This window comes from Phoenix dactylifera, chromosome 8 (genome assembly GCF_051530095.1).
Source record: "Phoenix dactylifera cultivar Ajwa chromosome 8, Ajwa_hap1_PhDact_Kaust_v1.1, whole genome shotgun sequence".
In the NCBI taxonomy this organism is placed as follows: Eukaryota; Viridiplantae; Streptophyta; class Magnoliopsida; order Arecales; family Arecaceae; genus Phoenix; species Phoenix dactylifera.
Window position 1 is genome coordinate 8292358 of NC_143197.1, and position 23841 is coordinate 8316198.

A 23841-nucleotide genomic window follows, 5' to 3' on the forward strand; every position below is an offset into this window, starting at 1 on the left:
TTGGAGAAGAGTTTATTGGTAGTGCAGCACAACTTCAAGCCAGCTGAATTCAAAGAGTTGCGAGGTTTCATATCTATAAGTGCGTTAAATCATGTCCTCACCCAATCGAAACGAGCCAATTCAGTTGGGTTTGATGATTCAAATTGTGGGTGCGCTATTCGACACACACATGGTATACCATGTGCTCACCAGATTGCGCGGTACAGGGTAGAAGGTCGGCCCATTCCTCTCGACTGCATAGATCCTCATTGGAGGAAACTTGATATTCTGCCTACCCCCCCCCCCCCCCCGTGCAGCCAATTCAGTTGAGTTGTGATGCAGAGTTAGATTTGATTGCGCTACGATTCAAGAAGTTAGATGGGGCTTCTCAATTGCAGATGATCAAGAAGTTACGAGAGATTGTAAGTCCAGATAGTACACCTCTTTTAGAGCCTGCAAAACGGAAGACCGGTTCACGTGGGCGCGCTTCAATGAAGGTTGATACGTCTACTCGACGTGACCCGTCTGCGTTTGAGTTGGTTCTATCTGGACAGGATAGTTATTCACCTGGTGTTGAGAAAGTTACCATCCGCAATCCATCTACTCAGATTCAAAAGAGGCGGCCCAAGCAAAAGGTAAGTACCAAATATTTATTTCCTTACAATAGGTATCACAACGTCTACGGGACGGTCCGTGCCGTGCCGGTATGTGATGTGCCGATACGGGACATGTCGGGACGTGCCGTGCCGAGATGTGCCGATACGGGACATGTCGGGACGTGCCGTGCCGAGATGTGCCGATACGGGACATGTCGGGACGTGCCGTGCCGAGATGTGCCGATACGGGACATTTCGGGACGTGCCGTGCCGAGATGTGCCGTGCCGAGATGTGCCGATACGGGACATGTCGGTACGTGCCGTGCCGAGATGTGCCGATACGGGACATGTCGGGACATGCCGTGCCGTGCCGGTACGGGATGTGCTGAGACGGATAACTATTTGGATATTTCTGCCATTGTTACATATTTTCTATCATTTGATATTATTTGCAGGTTTTTCGTACTAGAGCCCAGTCACATACGCCCATTATCTATATTGATGCTATTCCTTCTGCCTTGAGACCATACATCCAGCATATCAAGGATGTAAAAGCTGATGGGAATTGCGGATTTAGGGCAATAGCTGACTTACTGGGATTTGGAGAAGATGACTGGGTGCGTGTTAGGAAGGATTTATTGCAAGAGTTGCAATGTCATTCGGACCACTATCGCACATTATATGGTGTGGAAGGGACGATTGCTGAGATCACTCATGCATTATCATATTATGATGATTGTCCACCATATGACAGATGGATGACTATGCCGGACATGGGTCATCTTATAGCATCCTGCTATAATGTTGTCCTATACCATCTCTCGTTGCAACAATGTCTGACCTTCCTACCTCTCCGTTCTGTGCCAGTACCTCTTCTATCCCGCAAAGATATCGCTATCGGATTCGTAAATGGAAATCATTTTGTTGAGGTACTACGTTCACAACACTTGCGAATATTTAATTTTGCTTATTTAATTTTGCTTATTTATAATTTTGTAGCTATTAATATTTTCTTATTTCTAATTTTGAAGGTGTTCTTGTTGCCGGGACATCCCGTTCCGCCAGTAGCGACCAACTGGCGAAAATATCATCTTCCTTGTGCTACCGGATGGAAAAATTCATATGAAGCCCGGATTTAACAGTTCAAAGAGAGCATCTCACCTAATGTTATAATTAGCGAGACAGTAGAGTTAGATTGATTGTTTATATATGTACAATTTTTGAAAGTTGTAAATTTTTTTGGGCTCTTAGAGTCATGTACTGTGAAACTCCATCATCAATATAAATCAAAAAATATCTGTCTTCGCATTGTTAGATTGATTGTTATGTGCACTGTTATATTTGTGTAAAATAGAACGGGCCAGGCTTTACAAAGATTACACGTAAATGTACCAAAAATATATATTTTTCATTAATATCAAAATAAAGGCTCCATCATCAATTCCTATGACGCCGTCGTCGACGCGTGTACTGCTGTACGTCCGAATGAGAGGGTGCTGGATCCGAATGAGAGGGTGCTGTACTCGGGCCAGGCTCATCACCCAGAAGTAACTGATGCATCTGACAAATAGCATGAAATAGGTGCCCGGCACCTAGTGACGTAGCCTCTGAGGGACCCATCCGTACAATGTCGGTACTGATACCGAGTGCATCTGCAATACGCCGCCGGTGCATGTCAGCATCATCATGACCTCCCCTATCTCCAGAATGAGTACTCGAGCGCAGATGAGGAGGCTGAACTGCAACGTGCGTAATACGGAGATACCACTCCATGTATCCCGGTACGCTGTCTGATGGCCGGGTAACTGGGTGGCTCCTGCTCGCCTGGCTCAGCACGTGGTCCTCCCACCGCTCCCAAAGCTAATCCATATAGGAGTAATGTATCCGGTACGAGCCTGCTGTGGAACCTCTGTTGGCTCGCGTAGGGGCTAGTGGCGCTCGAGGGATGGTCTGAATACGACCAAACTGTCTAAGAACCCTTTCTGAATGATAGGGTTCTACGATATCAAGGCACTTGATGGAGCCACTAAAAAATGCGATATCAACATATGGGCGATCTCCCCGAAGCCGATGATGGGGATCCCAAATAACCTGCAAAACAAAAGGTCCATTTCAGTTTTATACTATATCGCATATTAAAAGTACTGACAAACACAAGCAAATGGTAATATGATACGTACCTCATCGATGCTCAAAAGGTCCAATGACTCACGTAGAACCACTAAATGGTCCATCGTGGTACGGGATGGAGTACCGGGCATCCAGCGGTGCACGCGGGGACTGGCATCAGTATACTCAAGCGACGGGTGAGGACTGAGTGCTGGAAAATGCTCATAAATCCATGCCTGCAGAAGCGTCATATAACCACTGATCTGTCTCACTGATGACCTCGACGCAATCCCCAACTGCCGATACAAATATGCTAAGGCAGCTGTACCCCAGGCATATGTGCTCACCCTATCCAGATCCCGCAGTAAACACAGATACGCTATAGGCACCCTGGTCCCACTCTTATCAGCAAAGAGTGTGCAGCCTAACAAAAATAACAAATAGGCTCGTGCTGCACACTCTATCCTCTGCTGGCCGTCTCTATCAGATACAGAGTGAAACTGAGTCCTCAGCCACTCCATCCTCACAGACTGACCGCGCGATGACAGTACCTCCTGACGCGCGTCTCCAGCTGACACCCCCAACAACTCCACAAGTAGCTCCTCAGCATCCCGATCACTCATCCTCTCAAGAGAAACTGCTACTGAGGCACCTGCGACAGGAATCCCTAAAATGGCGGATACATCATCCAACGTGATAGTGATCTCGCCAAATGGTATATGAAAGGTGTTCGTCTCGGGCTGCCATCTCTCTACGAAGCCCGAAATCAGAATCTTATCGGTGAATCGATAAGAGCACTGTACTAACTCTATGAGGCCCGACTGCCTCAATAGTGCTTTGAACCTGGTATTTGGTTGGTTTGAAGACCACCACTTCCATTCACCAACCTTGGCAGTATGGTTCATGCACTTTAGTGGAGCCCGTTCCTGTAATATAAATGTATAATTACTACTACTTTATAAAACATCAATAAACAAAATATAATGCTATAACAAATAAACAATACCTGTTGCCTCCATATGGAAGCTGCTATATGCGTCCTGAAACTGATCAGGACGGACTCATCCTCTGGACCTCCTGGACATGGTCCAACGGACTCATCGTCTTCGCCCCTAGCGGGCATATCATCATGCTCTGACTCAGGAGAGGGCGATGGCATATGAGCAGGCTCGGGAGAAGCAATCCTAGCACGACGTCTCCTAGCTGACGCCGTAGGTCTAACTCTGAAGGGACCGGGATCCATGTCTGAAAATATAGAAATTCAATGTTAGGCTATATCAAAGAAAATAATTCAATTGCATACATAAATGAGAGGATCTGTTCGGCACAAAATTCAGCACGGCACGCGATTTGGCACCAGAAGCCTTCTGTTCGGCTGCACAGTGCCGAACAGAAGGCTTCTGTTCGGCTCAGAGCCGGACAGAACCCTTCTGTTCGGCTGAACAGTGCCGGACAGAAGCCTTCTGTTCGGCACTGTGCAGCCGAACAGAAGGCTTCTGTTCGGTTGAGGGTTGCCGAACAGAAGGCTTCTGTTCGGCACTGTTCAGCCGAACAGAAACCTTTTGTTCGGCGATCCAGTGCCGAACGGAGCACGAACCGTGAAAAAAAAAATGCCGGCGGGGGGGGGGGGGGGGGGGGGAGCTACCTCGAGGTGGTCGTGGAGGCGCCGGCGAGGTGCTCGTTGCTCGGGAGATGGCCGGGGAGGTGGTTCCGGGAGAAGCCGGCGAGGTGGTCGGAGATCGGGAGAATGCCGGCGACGAGAGGGAGAAGGGGGAACGGGGGGGTTTTGGGCGTTGCCGAGGTGCTTTGGGCGGAACAGTTCAAAGGGAGACGGAGGGGGTTTGGCCGCCGGCGAGGTGCTTGAGGCGAGGTTTTTTGGGCGGAAGGGAGAAGCCGGCGGGTGTTTTGGAGGGGAAGAGTGGGGTGGGGGGGGTTTGGGGGGTGTAGAGAGCAATTTAGGTGAGGGGGTGGGGAGGGTGGGGGGGGGGGTTTGGGGGGTGTAGAGAGCAATTTAGGTGAGGGGGTGGGGAGGGTGGGGGGTAATTTAGGAATTTTTAATTTTTTAGGGGTGTCCTTAGCAAATGGGGGGGTGTAGAGAGTATTTAATTTTTTTTTAATTTTTGGGGGGTGTCGTGAGCAATAGGGGCGGTGTATATAGAACCACCCGAAAGGACGCTATCGCGATCCCTTGTAATAAATAATCATCCAAAAACTTCGACAATATTACGGAAAGATCGTTCCCATTTATTTGAAGGGGGGGTTTTCGGAGTGGTACTCAGTACTCTTGTCAATATGCAATAAAGGAGCAAACGTTTTAGATTTTACGGATAGGGGATCCGATAGGAGTAAGGACTAGTAAAAGTGGCAATTGGATAAGATAAGATAATAAGATATGGATCAGAAAATAAGGTTCGAATTGGATTGGATAAAAGATAGAATATAAATTCGTCAATCTAAATTCAAATTATTTATTAAATATATCAAAAATTTGGACTTGAACTCATCTATTTTATTAAACATGGAACTTAATCTGACCTATAATGAGTTAAATCAAGTTAATTAGGTTAACAGTTAAGCATTAACATCTCCAAGGATTAGTCCACATCCGATGTTGATAGGCCATCTCTCATTTGCCGACCGAGGCCTCATCTTTTAATTGGATAATGATAGAATTGAGAGAAGCCCTAGCTTTCATTACTTCTTAATAAATTGATGGTGAGATTCACTGTATAAGTCCTCTTTGTTTTATATTGATGTATCCATCTAAATGATGCGGTGTGTTCACCAAATCAATAAAAAATGGTCCACCTTGTGCGATATTGTTTGGTGGCCACATCTTGGTTCCGTGAATGTGGCATTGGATTATCCTCACCATTCTTTTAAAAAAATATGGTTTTGGATTATAGGACACTATAGGAGATAAGTGGGGCACTAAGGAAGTGGGGGTGGCGACGATACCTTTAGATAATCCTCTTCGTAGAATTCTAGAGAAATATTTGCGATGATTTGGTGACACGTAGACACAAATAAAAAAAAGTAAAAAAAAATATATGAAAAAATAAAAGTTGTTGACAATCCCATTGACTTGTGCATCTGTTTGTCACCCAATCAAATCAAGTTAATATTAAGCAATAATTGGAGTTATTAGTAAACATGAGTAAGCCAAAAAATACTTTTTGAGTTTTTTAATTCTAGACTGAGTTCGCTTTGATACCATTTATAATAATTCAAAATTTCATTCAAAAAAAACCAGCCAAAAGATATTTTTAGAGTTTTTTAGTCATGTATAAATATACAAGATTTTTTTGGCGAATAACCGATGCAGAATTAAACACATTGGTACTTGAGCTTGTGGAGTTTTCTTTTAATGGATTTTAGTAGTTGATGCAAATATTGCTTCCCAGAACCTCGCATTCTTAAACAAAATAGCTAGCCCGAGTGCTCCCAATATGATGCAGAGAACTTGCACCGGCAGTATCCATAGATGACAATGCAATGATAAAACTCAATTTTGAAACTAATGGTATGCTTTTAAGGAATGAATTTACACAGTAAATTCTTTATGGGTAAAAAAAAAAACTTCAGCGTCAATTTGGGAGAAATGATGTGGGAGAAGTGACTTTTCTTAAGATTATGAAGGCTTTCTTGTCTGCATATTATTTTCCAGGTTACAATTTCTCCATATAGTTACATAGAGAAGAAAAAATGATAGATGAATTACCTAATTCCATGACTTGGGTCGCAGGTGACATTGGATGTGAAGACATTTCTTGATCCCGGAACAATGGAGATGCAATCGTCACCGGTTCCAGTAATTGAATCAACAATATTAATGTGATTCGTAATTCGGACGTGAATGCCTTGCTATTCACCAGATTTAGTCATACACCACCGAGTTTTTGACTACGTCGAACTTTAGCGTCTGCCACAGCAGCTTAATTATCACTTCACTGATCAAATTATTCTACAAACATGAAAGTGAAAACCAATTCTTTGTGGGCACATGAAAGATAGCATTTTTAATGTTTATTTCAAGATTTTTTTTTAAAAAAAACAACATTTAATCTTTAGAAATTCGGAATTCTATGAGTTGGGAAGGAAAAGTGTGTGTACTGTAAAAATTTATACGAGCGTATATTTAGTCCCACATAGGGTATGTGCTTATGTAAGGTTAAGGTTCTAAAATAATATTTTTTGACTAGCTTTTTTGAATGATTTTCTAGATTATTATAAATGGTATTAGAAAACTAGACCTATGGTTTATGTACACTAGGGGATACTGCAACATGAATCTATTTTGAGAGATTACACGTTGATATAGTATTTGTGATTGGATTTAAATGAATTTGGACATAAACAGAGAGAACATACAGATCCCACATAGGGTATGTACAAATTAAATCTTAAATACTTATATAAGGCTAAAGAATTCAAATAACATGTTCTTGCTGATATTTTTGAGTGAGGTCTTAGGTTGTGACATAACCTATAAATGATGCTAGTGAAGAGGGAAACGCTCAGTTCAAGCCACTGAACTTGATCCAGAATCATCAGGGAAGTCCTCCATCTCAAGAAGAGCCTTCACCATTCCCTTGGTCTTGACAGCCGGAGATATTCCAGTTTCGCATGGACCTTTGAACTCTACCGGACCGAGCACAAAGGTCCCTTCAAGGACCAAAAAGGTTGCATTCCCTTTGAACTTGCATGCCTCCATCCAAGCAACCAATTAAGAAAGCCAGGCATAAAAACTAGGATAGGAAAATTGTTCTAGGACATGGATACTTGAAAGTATGTCTATGTTCCAGACTGAAAAAGAGAGAGAGAGAGAGAGAGAGAGAGAGAGAGAGAGAGAGAGAGAGATTTTGTAAAGCTACAATTAGAATATTTCACTATATTAAGTCATATACTGCTGCTGAATTATTCAATATTTTTTTTAGGTGAAAAAAAATGTTACTAAATATTAGCAATATTATATTTGTGAATACATGTCTATTTATATGCGTATGTCTCTATGTGTACTTCTAAACAATTAGGCGAGAAAAAAACTATGTTGAAGAGAAAATAGAAGAAAATTTGTTATTCTCTTCCTATCTTCTCAAGTTGCCTGATCACCTAATTTAAATCGATAACAACAACAGTTTGGAAGCTTAAAATTCTAGCAATCTTGTTCATACCTGCACAAAAAGGTATGTTAATATGTTCCAATGTTAAAGTATGCCACTAACATTTATTTATAAATGTTAGCTCAGACCTATACTTCGCCTTCTAGCTCAAGCCACATCTAAAGACTTGGCCAAACAGAGAGCTTAGTTTGATTAGAAAGTAAGAGCTCAAGCTTGCATTGAGATTTTGCATGTTTAAGTGATTTATGAGCCAATGTCAAGTATGTATATATGAGCCTAGCTTGAGCTTGAGCAAAACTTAAACCCTCATGCAGGGCCGGCCCAACCCTTAGGCGACTGAGGCGGTCGCCTAAGGCTCCGGCCCAAAAAAGGCCCATCGTAGAAAAGGCTTTAAAGATAAAATGGAAAAAAAAAAAGGTCCTCTTGCAAGTTCACCTTAGGCCAACCTATTGCATGAAAGGCCTTACAGACAAAATGGCCTTAGGCCCCCAAATACATTAGGCCGCTTCTGCCCTCATGCTCAATCTTATACTTAAAAGCCTAATCTTGCAATCCTACTTAAGCTAAAACAATTTTGTTCTCTGAGAGAGAGAATTTTAGAAAGCATCACTTACTTTACCATTGTCTTTCTCCCGGGCGTTGCTCCAAACTGGGTTACATCGAAAACCCGAGGGTTGGCACAGACTATGGTGACAAAAGAGTACTATTACCGCCGAATCTAGACCAAAGTGGGAATGCAGCTCAGACGATCCTAAAGTCTACTAGACAAGAGTTAAGTAGGATGGTTAAGAAATCAGGTGCTCGTCTCCTCTGCTAGGTGGCCTGCAAAAAGTTCACTTGCCAGAGAGTTTCTGATGGAGGACCCTCCGATGCTTAAGACAGAACATGGAAGTGAGAGGGTTTCAACAGAAAGTCGCTCTATGACTGATATTGTTTATATGTATGTTGTGTATTGTATACTGTGTATTTGAGGTCTCTGGATTGCCAACCCTTTATATAGGAAAGCCAGTTTTGTCATTATCTGGGCCGACATGGCATATAATGATGGCTAGGCAACGACCGATGGTACGATCGTGATGCGGAGGTCAGTCTATATGGATGGCGTGTGGCGCAAGCCTAACGCAGAACGTGGTGCTGCCACGATTGCGGACTAACAGAGCTATCGGTTGTTAGGATTGTTAATCCTTGTAAACGCATGCTAATTATTCTCCTCGGTTGGTGGTTCCTCGATTAGTTTGCTCCTCGGTTGAGGTAGAAGTCATTTGCCTCGGTTTATATCCGAGGTCAAGAATGTCAGTCTAGTCCAAAATTGATATACAATATTTCCCCCATCAAGTACAAATAACATAGAGGAAGCTGCTCTAAGGCCAATGGTTTTGCAAACATAGGGGAGTGAAGTCATGATGTATCTTTTAGCACAAGAGACAGGAATGGCTCGTGTATTTTTTTTTTCTTTTACATCTATACAGAGTTCGTCATACCGGCCCAAAATGAATAATATGGAGCATACCATGTTGCATAAGTTTGGTACCAATATCCATATGGAAGGCGTACCAATAATCAGTATACCAAAAAAATTTTGTCCCTTATCTTTACCGATATAGTACCAGTATGGCATCGGTACGAGATATAGTACCATAATACCAAACCTTGATACAAACCTTTTTCTCTACCTGCTTGCGCTATTCATATGGTAGGGAAATGAATCAATAACTTCTGCTATTGTTATAACGTTACAACGAACGCTTCTCTGTGTCAATGTCCTTTTGAACGCAAGCGAGAGTAACTTCGAGAACCACTAATGGTTTATAAATGATGCATTAATAATAGTTGCAACCTGCAACATTAGGCCATAAACTATGGTTATGTTTTCTCAAAAAACTATGGATATGAAAGAGTCATAGGGTTAGATTATGGAAAATATATAAAAATAGATATCAAGTATGTTTTCTTAGATTTAGATCATCGGATCTAAGGAATGGGCAGTCTCATATACAATGGAGATATTGCATTATCACCGCACCCAATTTAGGACCCAATCTAAGGTCGGATGATCTTATGGCCATTTGGAAATTAAATTTAGGAGGAGTAGATTTAATTTATTTGTAATTCTGAACGGCCCCTGCTTTGTATTATCACTGGACTTGACTCCCATTCATGGCTTTTGGGTGCCATTTATGCAACTTAGATCGAGGCTTTTGTAACGCTCAATGGTTGTAAGTTGTGTTGGTTACAATTCCGGCGAGCTCTTAGCAATGAGTTGGTGAGGTTACCATGGGCTCAAACCCATGGGCTCAAACCCATGACCACAAGGTTAGGAGCCTTGCGCTCGCCCGACTAAGCTAGATGGGCTAGCTACAAGTTAGTAAAGTTTATTTTCAAAATTTTACAAATTTGCTCGCATTTAATATTAACAAAAAATGATCATATCGTGATTTATGAAATTAATATCGAAAATTAAATTACAAAATAAAATGCATTCATATTTGTCTATTTAAAACCACTATTTTTTTGGAATGTATGGTAGGTTTAAATTAGCAACCACTATCATATGTTTTATGGCTTATGTGGAGGCCTTGCTTTTTGTCATGAGATATTGCGATTTAGTTGTCATATTACAAGTAGATTTATGGTTACAGATTGATTATGTATACAAGGGTGTCAAACAAGGACTGCCCTTGAGATGCAACCACTTGGTGTACGCTAGTTTGATTGAAAGTAAAATTGTAACTGTGATATTAGCAAAGTGAAGTGAATAAACATAAACATAAAAGAAGTGTCAACATAAATATTTTCTAACATTTCATTTAAAAGGTGAAAAAGGGACTTGCTGAATAAATATCCAAAATCTCTCCGATGAATAACTGATATGGAACTAAACACACACCTATATGGGTCCTCACGATATCATATAGCTGCCAAAGCCTTTTGCACAAAAATATCCATGATATATAATCAATCAACAATCATAAATTTTATTAGAAAAACCATCTATATCATCTCAAAAAAACCTTCTTACATTTTTTTTTATTATTATGGACTACATAATAGGGGTAGCCTATCCCAGAAACTCCCAAACCGTCGACAAAGCTAAAATTTGGTCATAAGCAAACTAATCAGCAAACTTATTGTGACTTAAAAATATTTTTCTACTAGGCCAACACATCTCAATTTATAAAAAACAAACAGACCAGACAAAAAAAAAAAAAAAAACGTTTGTTCAATCCCTTGTAGAGACAGCTTTGCCTATGCCAAAAAGCCATCAATAAGAGAGGCTAGCTAGGAGTTGTAATCGCCTGGAAACCGTTATCACCCCAAGTCTTCTTGCAACATCACCTTGTCCTCCCCTTAGACCAACAGCAATCCATTTATATGTAATAATGCTGAATGTGGGCCCCTTGATGAAGGTGGAATGGATCCATTTCTTTGTGACATGGAACTACCGAACCCTTAAAAAAATATATATTACAACAATGCAGCCACATTTTCCATTGAAATAGAATATTTTGCTTCAGAGAATTTTTCCATTAAACAGATTGCAGCTGATGATTGTTTTTTCATTGATCAGAGATCATGAAACAAGAATTTTTAAACTTAATTAAATTACGAGCAGCTAGACCATACCATCATGGTAAGATTATGTCGGAACTATTCCCATTAAGGAGTGCACCTAATCTAATAGTAGTGGAAAGGTTGGCATGACCCTCTATCATTAAGTCTTAATAGATGTAGTGCAAGAATAACGTGCTATCTACCTCCTAACCATATTCTATCCCTTTAGTGCAAACTCTCTTTGATTGGGCGCTAAGCCAACTTTCTCGAAAACCTTTCTTCTTCATTATCATTTTAGAAAGGAAAGTAGGGATTTTTCTTCAGCCGATCTTCAATGGTACAGCCTTCATTAGTTTTGATTTATTTCATAATTTTTCAACTTATTTTCTTCAGTTCAATTTGTTGATCTTTCCAAGTATTTTATCAAATCAAATTTATGGAGAGGGATAGCATTGTTTAAAAAAAGTGGATAGTGCATATTGCTTTCCTTTACTAGAAGATCATCCTAAAACTTTCACTAAAATAGATCTGGTGAACTTAATTCTATACTCCAGCGAGCGATAACCGTAGCACCCTATAATAAGCTTTTCCTTTTTTTCTTAAAAAAAACAGAATCTAGATATTTTTTATACTCAGAGGCCTCACCGGTATGCTCTAAATCAAATTGTGGCGAGTCTAATATATGAAATATTATCTAGCATAAGTAGCTATATTGAGGAAGTGAATGCGCCCTTTAAGAATCAAACTTCTAATCTCTAGATGCTGCTAAGCCCTAGATTATGGTTATTATTCTCATTCAACATATTATTATGAAAAGTACAAATTTTGTGAGTAAAAAGTCTAAAGGTTGGGGGATATGGGAAGAGATTACAAGCAGGCCAAGCTCCAAAAAGTATGATGCAGTTGATTTTTCTGCCTCACGTCCGGCTTTGTGGGAGGCAACATTCTTGAGTGGTGATAATGCCAGAGCTAGTTAAGATCGATGGCTAGCCTATTCTTGAGTGGTGATAATGTCAACATGAATATATTCCAACAATTGATAGAGAAGGTGAAAAGTGAATATATTACATAGCTACCAAGGCCTGTTTCACTAATACTTATAATATATAGTTAGTAAACAGTCATAAGTTTAATTAGACAGCTGATTACAGCATTTCAAAAAAGAACATACTTACATTTTTTTTAATAACGAACTACACCATAGGGGTTTTTTTTCAATAATGAACTACACCATAGGGATAGCCCTTCCTGAAATTCCCACATCATGGGGATGAAAATATGAGAGGTGGAAGAGAAAGAGAATATTAGAGATAAATTGGAGAAAAAACATAAACAAATTAGGATTTTTTTCCTGGGCTGCATTCTTCCCTTACTTAGCATCATTACATACGAATACATGATAGAAAATCAATCAGTCATGTACATATGGCAGGTAATCTGGTTAACTTGTCATAATTACAAGATTATTTGGCATCCTCTAATTTTGTCAGGTGGCATCAAACCGTGTCTGAGATGGTACCAAATCATGTGAGATATGGAGATCTCCAATCATTCAAATAAATTACAATCTTTAACCAAAGATTCTAAACCTCCCCCTCAAGTTGATGCATCGAAACTCATTACACCCAACTTGCTTAGTATGCTCTTCGATCTGTTTCTTCTAACAGGTTTGGTAAATATATCTGCCAATTGATGTTTGGTAGCAACATATGGGGTATAAATTATCCCAGGTTGCACCTTCTCATGGATAAAATGACAGCTTAAGGAAGACGGCTTTGTAAGAGGTCCGTGAAAGAAGATGCAAAAGTGGATGAATCTCAAGATGTTGATAGTGAAAGTGATTCCAGCTTGTCCTTGCGTGATTGCAAAAATATTAACGAGGAGGATGATGACTTCAATAATTCAATCACTGAGGCAGAACTACTTGAAGATCAAAGAGATGAGATTGGTGAAGCAGATGAGTTAGTTGGCAAGATACCCGAATTAGGTGAGAATGATGAGCTCAAAAGCCTAAAGAGCTCACCACATCCAAAATCAATTCAGGTCACATGTGAATCATAATGAATTCAGAGCCTGCAGCACCTCAACAATTTGTTGGTTATACATCTTCACACTAGCACACCTGTTCCACTATATAGTCTCTCACATTAAGATCAAAAGTATCCAAATACATAGCATCTTCAAACTAGCACGCATCCGCTGCACCATACAATCTCTTGCATGACACCCACATAACTGCAACCACCAAGCAAATTTACAAAAAGAAGACCAAATAGGAACCCACCAGACAGCAAAGAAAAGAATAAACTTTATTAAAAGCTCTATAAAAGCAGAGCTTATAGAACGGGAATGGTATCTAGTACATTTTAATTTGAAGAAGGTATTGTAGCAAAATCAACTGATACCCCAGCTATAAACCAATAGTAAGACACTACTAATGAGTGTAAATTGCCACCAAATACTGTTTCCAATCGTGTATGAGTTAACTGAATCTGTTACAACAGGAAAAAAAAAATAGCGTACACCACCTGCACGCAGGAAATCGATGGGGAGGAAGTTTGATTAAAGAACAAAGAACCTGAAACATAAGTCTTTTGACCTACAATTTCTCCTTTCCTTTGATTTACCTCCATAATTCTTGAATTCAATTGCAGCATCTTCACGGGTTGAAGGTGACAATTCTAAAAGCATCTGATCCTAAACAGGCAGGCTCTGCAAGTAACATTCAGAAACCAACCCCCATATTCATTCTCTCCACTGTTCTTCCTTTAGGCATATACAATCTTCAAAGCAAAAATTGGCTAGGGAGAAACTGGATTTAGCCCCCCACCTGCAATTCATGCAGTTCTAGTCCACATAGAAACAAGGCCTCTCTTGGGCTTCAAAACTGAGAATCACAAGCCAAGTTCCCCAACAATTGAAGATAATTTTATCAATAATAAACACTAGCTATCCAATGGTAATGATGATGGCGAAGCCATCAACTATTGGTCAACTCTGGTTTGAAGTTGTATGCACAAGCTTCAGAACAACATCTTTAACAAAGGAGCTGAAGCAAGACAAGCAGCAACCTTTCATCAGATATGTCGATTCATCATCATTTATTGCATGGGTACAATTGCTGGGAGACGGAACAGGGGCAGCAACCATTCTGCTGCGGTGCTCGATTCCACATGCTGCTAAAATTGTGTGGGTCGAACGCCTTGCGACCTCCTTGAAAGTTGCATGCTCTTCAGAAAGATTTTAATGAAAAATCAGTATTGAAAGGTGGAGAGGGAACAAAGTAGCTACTTGAATGTGCTCAGACTGATCTTAATTTTAAAAAAATAAAAATAAAAAATAAAAAGAATCTTCAAGAACTTAAAGACCTAGAGCTCTAGTACAATAGAGAGGAAAAGAACACCAAAGCTTGTCGAGATGTTTTAGGCTACGATTCTGTTATCACGCCAAAAATCTGAGAAATATAAACCAGAACAGATTTCTTTAACCATGCTGTCGGTACTCATGACTTTTGTTCTGTAATGAATGATAAACTCTAAGACAGAAGGTAGTATTAAGTAAAATCTTAGCTTGCATTAAATTTACGAACCATGAACCTACACAAACATTCATGTGGTAAAGGGCGAATGAAACACAAAAGAAAACACAGAGATTCCAAGGAGTAGGCATCTAAGGAAATAGAGAAGCTTAGCAACATCCCAGTTATTTTTTCTGCTCGAGAAGCAACGCAGAATTCATTTATGCAATCAGCCATTTAAAGATAGTCTTGCTGATAAAAAAGATGACTAAAGGCACCATGAGAACTAGGTTTCAACAGAAGCCATATTTGACCCAAGTCACCAACAGCACCACATAGCAAAGTTACCCTAGTAGCTTTTACATCAAAGGGACCAAGCAGCAAGCAGCAAGCAGCAAAATACTAATAGTATAAATGCATATAATATCCTTCTTAAAGTAATATCAAATAGCAGCAATCTTTCTGGTAAGTCACCAATCACCAGGATAAAATATCAAGTTTCCTGGCGACAGAAAACCATGTTCACAGCCAAAAAAAAAAACTAAAAATGACCTTCCAGAGCTATGGTATGGATGAGAATAGATTCAGAGATATAATTATATGCATACACACAATAACTACATACATCTAGAAATCCATACACCTGATAGATAGTTGCATGTGCAACATGTACACTTGCAGCTTTTCACTGGGCAATGAATGCATATGAAACACAAGCACTTGACATTCAGAATTTTACATGCCAACATGCATAAAAATTAAAATCTAACTATATTCCTTATCTCAGTCAGCTTTACATATTACAAACTATCCTGAGCAATATTTTCACATTAGTTATCTGTATATATGTGCATATACACAAACAGCTATTTAAATGCATATGCACATATTGACTTGTAGTTTCTTATTATGTAGCCTTTTAGTTTCTTATTTGGTGCATATGTTCTAATGTTAGCTTCATTCGTGACCTGGTATCTGGATAACATACAGCTTCAGGTAATATGTTATGGTTGAAAATGGAATCACATCAGTCCTATCATGCAGATCAACTTTTTGGAGGCACGGAGTGGGGGAGAAAGAAGGCATTATGGAAACAAATTCCTGATAATATAAAACCAACAAGCTCAACATACCTAGTGGAAAATCCCTGCATAAGTTTCTTAGATGGCCTTTTACGATTGACTGCACTTCTTCCTTCGCACCTTGCACATGTCGGAAACTGTTTCCTTCACCGTATGTGCATGGAGCCAAATTAGCACTGTTCTGAAAAGGTCTAATGTTCTGCTGATGTTGTTCAATACTTGATACTGGGTGCAAGGAGTTCACTCCCTTTGTACCATGTGGTGCTTCCCCACTTTGTTCAATTCCTGAGGTCATAGCATCACTTTCCCCGTTGTGCAGTGGTCCATTAACTCTAGCAAAGATCTGCCTCGGTCTACCATGTGATAGCAAAATGCGTATATGTCGCTGTATTGCACGCCTTCCAGAAAGAGTTGATGCCCCACCACCAGGTGCCTGTGATGCAGCTCCATGATCATCCTCAGTAAAATGTCTAGGGGATACATTTAAATCAATTCTTTGTGAAGACTGGCCTCTCAATGGTACCGACATTTGGGAGTTCCTACTGGTATGCATGTCTCTACTAACATCTTCTGTTTCCCGGAAACCAGGAAATAAATCAACATTACTTGCTCCTTGATCAGTTGGCATATCCTGAACTTGAGAATGTGATGATCCTTCACCTGCGGATCTACATAACTCACAGTACCAGTTGCCTTCAGGTACTTCCCTTCCAAGCCCAACACAATATGTATGTGCAGGAGAGTCACAAATATCACACAGTAGCATGAGTTCGTCATCTCCACCTTGCTGGCATTCTATACATACCACATTCTCATACGGATCTAGGAAGCCCCTCATTTCTTCTTCGGATGGTTGATAAACCTGTTAGACATTAGGGAAACATTAAGCAGGCAGAATTTACAGTTGAAGACAACAGCTGAGTACAATATAAGCATATATGAACACCATATTCATGATCCCATAAAGATAGTGATTTTAATTGTATTTAAAATCAAGATAAAACCAATGAAATAAATGTTTTCATCTACAATAAAATCTCAGTCTGCAGCTGCACAAGCAAAAAGGCAAACATATTTAAGAGCATTTGCTCATGAGGAAATAGAACATCCTAAAGCAAATGGACACAGGGTTAGCATCCTCCGAGAGCCAAATCTCAGAAGAGTATAAATTACTTCAATCTGCAGCACTGGTCGTATGCATATTTACCTTGTGTAAGGATACTAAAAAGATGTTAAAGTACATCAATAGAAACAAGTATAATAAAGCATGACAATGTGTAATGACTGTGAAACTTCTGTGTTTCTCTTTTAATTTCATGTTACTTCTACAGTTTAAAGCATGGACTTAGAATATCTTGTCAAACATATATTCATTAGCAGATTAACTTGGAGAGACTGTTGTGTTGGTACAAGGACATACTGAGATCAAAAGAAAGAAAAAAAGATGAACTTGCTTCAATGCGAACCAAAGGAGAGAAAAGATGGAAGTAAATAGTTTCAGAATGGCAATGATTTAATACACAAATCCAGATCATTTATGTAGTTGGGAGTTTAGAAAGCTATTAACCAAAAAGTCAACTAGCATAGTGGCATGCAATAATCTAACAACAATCATCGAGCATAAGAGAGTTGTTGGTCTGATTTCATTGGATACATCATAGTTTTATATTTCATGAGTATAGAAATTGAATAGTTAATCAAAAATAAGTTACTTGCTCCTTTCAGCTTTCCAGTATTGCATACACCATCCTAGTCAAAATCACAACTTAATAAAATATAATCATCATTCTGAAAGCAATTAATAAATTAATTCCAAGTGCAGGTAGGCATAAGCACGGCGTTGCTTTAGAACTTTTGATAATGCTCAACTACAGGACTTTATCTCCATGCAAATCAAATAGCAAGTAACTCATTCTTGATCAACTATTCAAAATAGAACGACTAGTTCGTTGGAGAATAATGTTTTTATATGCACAACTTGTGTGTCACACAGTCTATGAGCATGCTCAAATTCTTTTTATTATCACAGCGTCATATGCACTCTAAGGGCAATCTATTAGCCTTCAGTTGGACTTAAGGGCATAAAACATCCTAGCAAATGCAAATACTTACTTTCTCTTGATAATTTATCTACATGCTTGTAAGCATCACTTTTCTACCTCCAATGCAGTATTAACCTTTCAACTAATACACACATAACCATCTTAAAAAAAACATTTCTTACAATTTCATGAACAATTAAAACAAGAACATTTACAAATCTAATTCAGAGTTCCTTATCTCTGTCCATGGGCTTTGCAATATCACATGTATGGATTAATCTCAGAAATCATAATTTAATAAAAAAAGGCATCATATAACCTACTATCTTTATCATATGATTCTAGTTGCTCTTTCTTTCCTTGTGAAATGGTAAAAGAAATTAGAAGGTGCTAGCCCAAAAACAGAGTCACCGCACCTCACTTTTCTCTCTATTTTTAACCCTGAACATCATATATTGGTATCTTCGTGTATGTTGAGCACAAAGAATGTTATCCATGATGATTTAGAGATCCCACTAATGGGAAGACACCATCTTTTGATAGGTAGTGCCCAGATTACAATAAGAGACTTTTCAACATTTGCTGTTGATAGCACAACGATGATGGAACAAAACAATATATCACAAATTCATTGACCTTTTATAAGCAAGAAAGGCATTTTAGCAAATATTCTAAAAAGTTAAGCACATGTAACACCCTTCTCATCAATTTCCTGGCTATCAGCAGAAATTATCTTCAATAAAATTAGGCAGCCAGAAGCCTGTTGACGGGTCCCTAAATTACTAGGTAACTGTCACACGAGAAAAAAAAGGGTATCCCAGTGATTATGTCACTCATACTTACAAATGTGTATGGTCGATAATCATGTGGGTTGTGGACATAAACCTAAAGAAAATCACATAATAAAGCACACCGGAATTGCAGTGTAAAGAGTCACCTCAAGTACACCAACGAACAAGTTCCAAAAAAAAAATTCGAAAAAAAATGTTGACAACCTATTAAGATTAATGGCACCTAGTGATGAATGTTCTTCACAAAGTGGCATATTAGCCTTTGATGATAATTATAAGCATAATAGCTCATGCATAATTTTCTGATATACAGAATGATTAGGGCCCAAGCATCTTAACTAGGCATAATATGTTGCTATCAAGTTATTAAAATTTTGTCCAACTTTTTCTTTGAAGATGGAAGAAAAAAGAAAAAGCATTACTAATATTAAGATGTGCTATAAGAAGACTTCGGTCTGGAGAAGCCAATCCCAAAGCTTTGTGTCCTTCCAATCATGAGATCAGGAAAAAAATAATATAAGAAGCCATTTCTTTTCAATAATGAAGGAAACATAAGCCAAATTTTCAACCAGTCCAGTATCTTTTTAACAGTAAGAACAATTATAGCATAATCCTCCAAAATGGAACATCGAAAACAGAAGTTAGCATAAGAGTTGCAAATGGGTATAGATGAGATCCTTTTAGTCTAGTTTTCTTTTCACCAACAAACATATTGCTTAAGTCCAATGTGATGATAATGCATCTTTTTCTTAAAAAAAAAAAAAAAAACCTCATCAAGATGAGAGACCAACCATGAATGTGACCATAAGCTAGTAGTATGCTTAAAAACCGAAGGCATAACAAGCATATCCAGGCACCATTTTTGCATAGCAAAAGCACAATGAGAAAGCCCTGAAGACTAATGAGTAAATATCTACCTAATTAAACTCACTAAACAATATAGGGAGGGACCAAGATTTATTAATTAAAAACAAAATCAAAATAAATTGTACTAGGAGCTTCAACAAAATATGCATATGGTGTAGACATAACTATCTAAATAGCTAGATAACAAAACATGGGATTTATCTTTTTTCAAATTTTTTGTAGAATAATTGACAATTCATTCATAATCTGATCAAGGGCATAAGAGTGATTAAAAATTTAAGGAATAGAAAATAACCAAAGCAAACAAATCAAGCAATCACTTCATATTAAGAGAAACAAAATAAAGCAAAAAAGTCGAATACCTGATCTCGCTTTTGAACCCTTATAACTGCCCTTCTTAACCCAAATCCTGGGTCTGACCTCGAGGACTTGGTGATAGTCATGAACCTCCTCTTGCACACCGGGCACCGCGACTCCACCTTCGACCACTCCATTATGCATGCAAAACAGAAATAATGAGCACAACAGTTCAGCACCCCTTGAATTGTCCCCTTCTGCTCCTCTGACAAACATATTCCACAGACGTGCTTCCCGGACTCATCAGCTTCTTTCTCCTTGCCCTTCACTTCGACCTTCCTTCTCGCGCAGATCCTCTCTGGCTGAGGCTGGCTCAGAATCCCGGCAACTCCCAGATCCCTCAATTCTTCCTCTGAAATCACATAATCACAATCTGACGACTCCAAGTCTGATCCAATTGATGATGATGACCTCTTCCTCTTTGTTCTCGGTGCCGCCGTCTTCTTCCTCCCTTTCTTGCTCTTCTTCCTTTGATAATCTAATGCTATTCTATCTTTCTCTACGAAATCATCATCTGAAGTCATGAATTCGAAATCAGACGTCTCCGAATCCACCAGAGATATCTTCCTCGCTGCTCTAGATGCTGTCGTCTTCTTTTTCCTTCCTTTCTTGCTTTTCTTCCTCTTCTTATTTACCGCAATCCGATCCTTCACCATAAAATCATCATCATCCTCATCAGAGATCCGTGCCCTCCGCTGCCGCTTCCTCGCCGGCGCCTTCTTCTTCCCCCTCTTCTGCTTCAAAACCCCGAATTTCCGCTTCTTGCTATCCTGTTTTGAACTCCCTTTTCTTCGACAACCGCTTTTCCTGCCATAGATGAAAGAAACATCTTCCTCCTCGTCCTCTTCTTCGTCCGGCGAGAAATCCTCATCATCGTCGTCCTCCTCCTCCTCGTAATCCGAATCCCTAGATTTCTTCCGGCGAGATCCGCTCCTTGCCCTCTTTCTCGGAACCGAGACCTTCTCTTCGTCGTCCAAAACCGTAGGTTTCTTGATCCTTCTCCAGCCATTGGAGGCTCCGCTCTGGGGCTTCGATCTCACGAGCTCGATCTCCTCCTCGTCGTCGTCCTCCTCCACCTCTATCTCCTCCTCCTCTTCGTCCGAGCCGCCGCTCGATTCGCCGAACTCGTACTCCTCTTCGGAGGCATCAAGAGACGAGGCGTAGGATTCCTCGAAGCTCTCCGAATCCTCGTCTTCCTCCTCGCCGAAGACGTAATCCTGGTCCTCCTCGTCATCGTCGTCGTCGTCGGCGGCCCTGGATCGGCTCTTTCGCTTCCTGCCGCCGGCCCTTTTGTAAATAACCCTCCCTCCTCTTGCCATATTATTTTTCAGTCCCTACACAAAAATTAGGTCAAATTTTCGGGGGCTTGTCATAAATTTCCTCTGAAATTGGGTGCACGAGTATGGAGATGTATGGTCGAAGACGATTCTAGAAATAGTGGCACATAGAAAAGCCTTCTAAAACTCTTTTTTCTTTTTGCCCGTCCACGATTTTTTATAATTTTTTAGCTGTTTGAAGAAACTTTGAAAAATCGAAATTTACGTAGGAGAGGGAGGGGGCCAGAGAGAGTGAGAGAGGCGGCTGCGGGTTTTTCGTACCTGAGAGGAGGTTGAATGGGTAGCCGAATCGGAAGGCGCAGCGCAACAACGCGAGAGAGAAAGAAGAGGAGGTGGGTCACGTTTTATGCATCGCGTGCCGACTTGATTGGTTTAGTAAAATGTCTAAAATACCCCTATCATCTCATCATTCTGTCATCTGTCGGGCGACGGGAACGGGGTCCTGGAAGCCCGTTCGATCGGTGGTTCGTTAGTTTGGACGGCACGTGATGCGTCGTCTGGTGGGGTAGGTTTGACGATTCCGGGGCCTCCGTGGACATGACCGGAAGAGTTCGTGTCTACGGGCGGGAGGCGGTTTGGCTCGCAGCTTGCACGGAACCTGCGAGCGCCCGCTATTTGGTATTGGAATTTTTTTTTTTTTTTTTTTGGGTACACCGGTTCCCCATCCTATGAGTACAGTTATAAAAATAGAAAAACTTTAACATTAGTCAAATGTTTGGATTCTAGCTCCATTTAGGTTCTTAGCTTAAGCTGGGGGTATTAGTCTAAAAATTCAGGTTATATTAGGTTCAGGTGGGTTAGGGCAAATCTCTAATTTAAAGCTTAACTAGAAGCTAAGCCTGGCCCATGCTATGTACATATTGCCTCTAGCTTGACCAAACTTGAAGATGAAATATAGAGTGAAAAGTTCGCCATTTTGGTACCGGACATTTTCGATGTACCGAGTGTCAGTATGCGATCCGTATAAGATATTGGTACCGATCCAGTATGTATGATATGTTCCGTACCGTCCGAATTATGATAGGGTGATTTGGAAACAAAATTTCATACTTTGTTACATCAAACCAGTGATTTTGAAACAAATGTTGAAAGCAGTGTTTGTAGTTTGAACGGGATTTTAAAGGATATGGAGTGGAATTGCTTGGCCTTTGGTTGAAGGGCCTGCTGATAGATCAAGGGTGGAGAATAGAAATTAAAGTTGTTCATGATGGATTAAGAGTACCAAAAGAGATACATACTTGTGTCTTCCATATGTAAGATTCTTATAGATCACCCAATGCACCTTCTAAGCGCTATTGTGCCAAGCATATACAGGATGTCTTGCTTTCTTCCAATAGATGGATGCCTGGCAGGATTCTTAAAGTAATTGAACGAATGGTTGTCAAGTTCTTAATGGTAGCCTACATTTCAAGAACCAACTTCTTTACCCAAAAAAAAGGACCCGACTTCATGTCCCAGATGAAAACAATGGAAATTAGGGTCACAAGTTGAAATCCAAACTAGTGAGGCAATATCAACAGCATAGAGATGGCCCAACCATGGAAGCTATTGAATCTTTTAGAACTAGAGATATGGGAGGACTTCTAAAATCTCTTATGAACAATCATGAATAAGGGCTTTGGAAGGTTTTCTAGTCCATCATTCAACTAAAAGACTCGAGTGAATTACTATTGATAAAATATACTCTCTCTCTTTTTTTGTTAACATGGACTGGCGATAACTGGTCCAAGTAAAGGCAGTGATGGAGGATATGATCTTATTCAAAACATCCCCTGTAAAGTCAGGCGTAAGTCCATATAAGGTGCTCTTAAAAAAGGGGTAATTACCCGGTGCACATTATAGCCTAGCTACAAACTTCAGTTTAGGTTCATCTCTTGTATCCAATGTTTTTGTTCTAAAATGAAACAAGAGAGAAAACAAAAGAATGGTGCGAACCTTGTGACATGAATGATATTACAAAGTCTTTTAGATGTTACCGAGATTTTTGAAGTAGTAAGCTTACTTGCAAGGATGCAGTCTTTCATGATGCTTTTTCCTCGATAATATATTTCCTCAAGAAAATAGCAGGAAACTACTGTAGTGGAAGTTTCAAGATGCTTTTGCTTTTTTAAAAGGAGAAAAGATGAGATCCATTCTTCACTTGATTATGCACTATAAAATGATTGTGGTATAAGTTTCATCTAGAATTTAGAATCTGATTATGCCATTTTATCTAGAACTTAGAATTTGATGATGCCATGCTTCTAATGGGTGGGGTAGAATTGCTACATCATCCATGGCATGGTGGTTGAGGAATAGAAAGCTGCATTAGAAAGAAAAGAGAAAGTCATTGAAGTACTTGACTAGGATCAGTTTTGTTGCTAACATATGTTCGATCCTAATTTTTGAGAAACATAATTAGTAGTATACAATTTCATATTCAAATAATTTCATGTATTTGAAACCATAAGATTGCATCAGGGTCACTTACTGAGCCGCGTAGCTCATAT

At 39.8% G+C, this 23841-nt stretch overlaps 2 protein-coding genes across 2 annotated transcripts; one reads left to right on the top strand and one right to left on the bottom strand.

Annotated features, from left to right (window-relative positions):
• The first annotated feature begins 284 nt into the window (after positions 1–284).
• Positions 285–1889, top strand: LOC148702644 (uncharacterized). Its single transcript, XM_088702677.2, has 2 exons — positions 285–614; positions 1031–1889. Exons 1-2 carry the CDS (start codon positions 378–380, stop codon positions 1712–1714), a joined length of 921 nt encoding a protein of 306 aa, XP_088558803.1. The 5' UTR covers positions 285–377; the 3' UTR covers positions 1715–1889.
• Positions 1890–13649: 11760 nt separating this feature from the next.
• Positions 13650–21666, bottom strand: LOC103720028 (RING/U-box protein). The gene is made up of 4 exons (XM_008809544.6): positions 21614–21666; positions 20021–21349; positions 16010–16820; positions 13650–14589 (listed from the first exon to the last, which is right to left on the bottom strand). The coding sequence occupies exons 2-4, from the start codon at positions 21332–21334 to the stop codon at positions 14351–14353; spliced, it is 2364 nt and encodes a 787-aa protein (XP_008807766.4). The 5' UTR covers positions 21335–21349; positions 21614–21666; the 3' UTR covers positions 13650–14350.
• Between the last annotated feature and the right edge of the window lie 2175 nt (positions 21667–23841).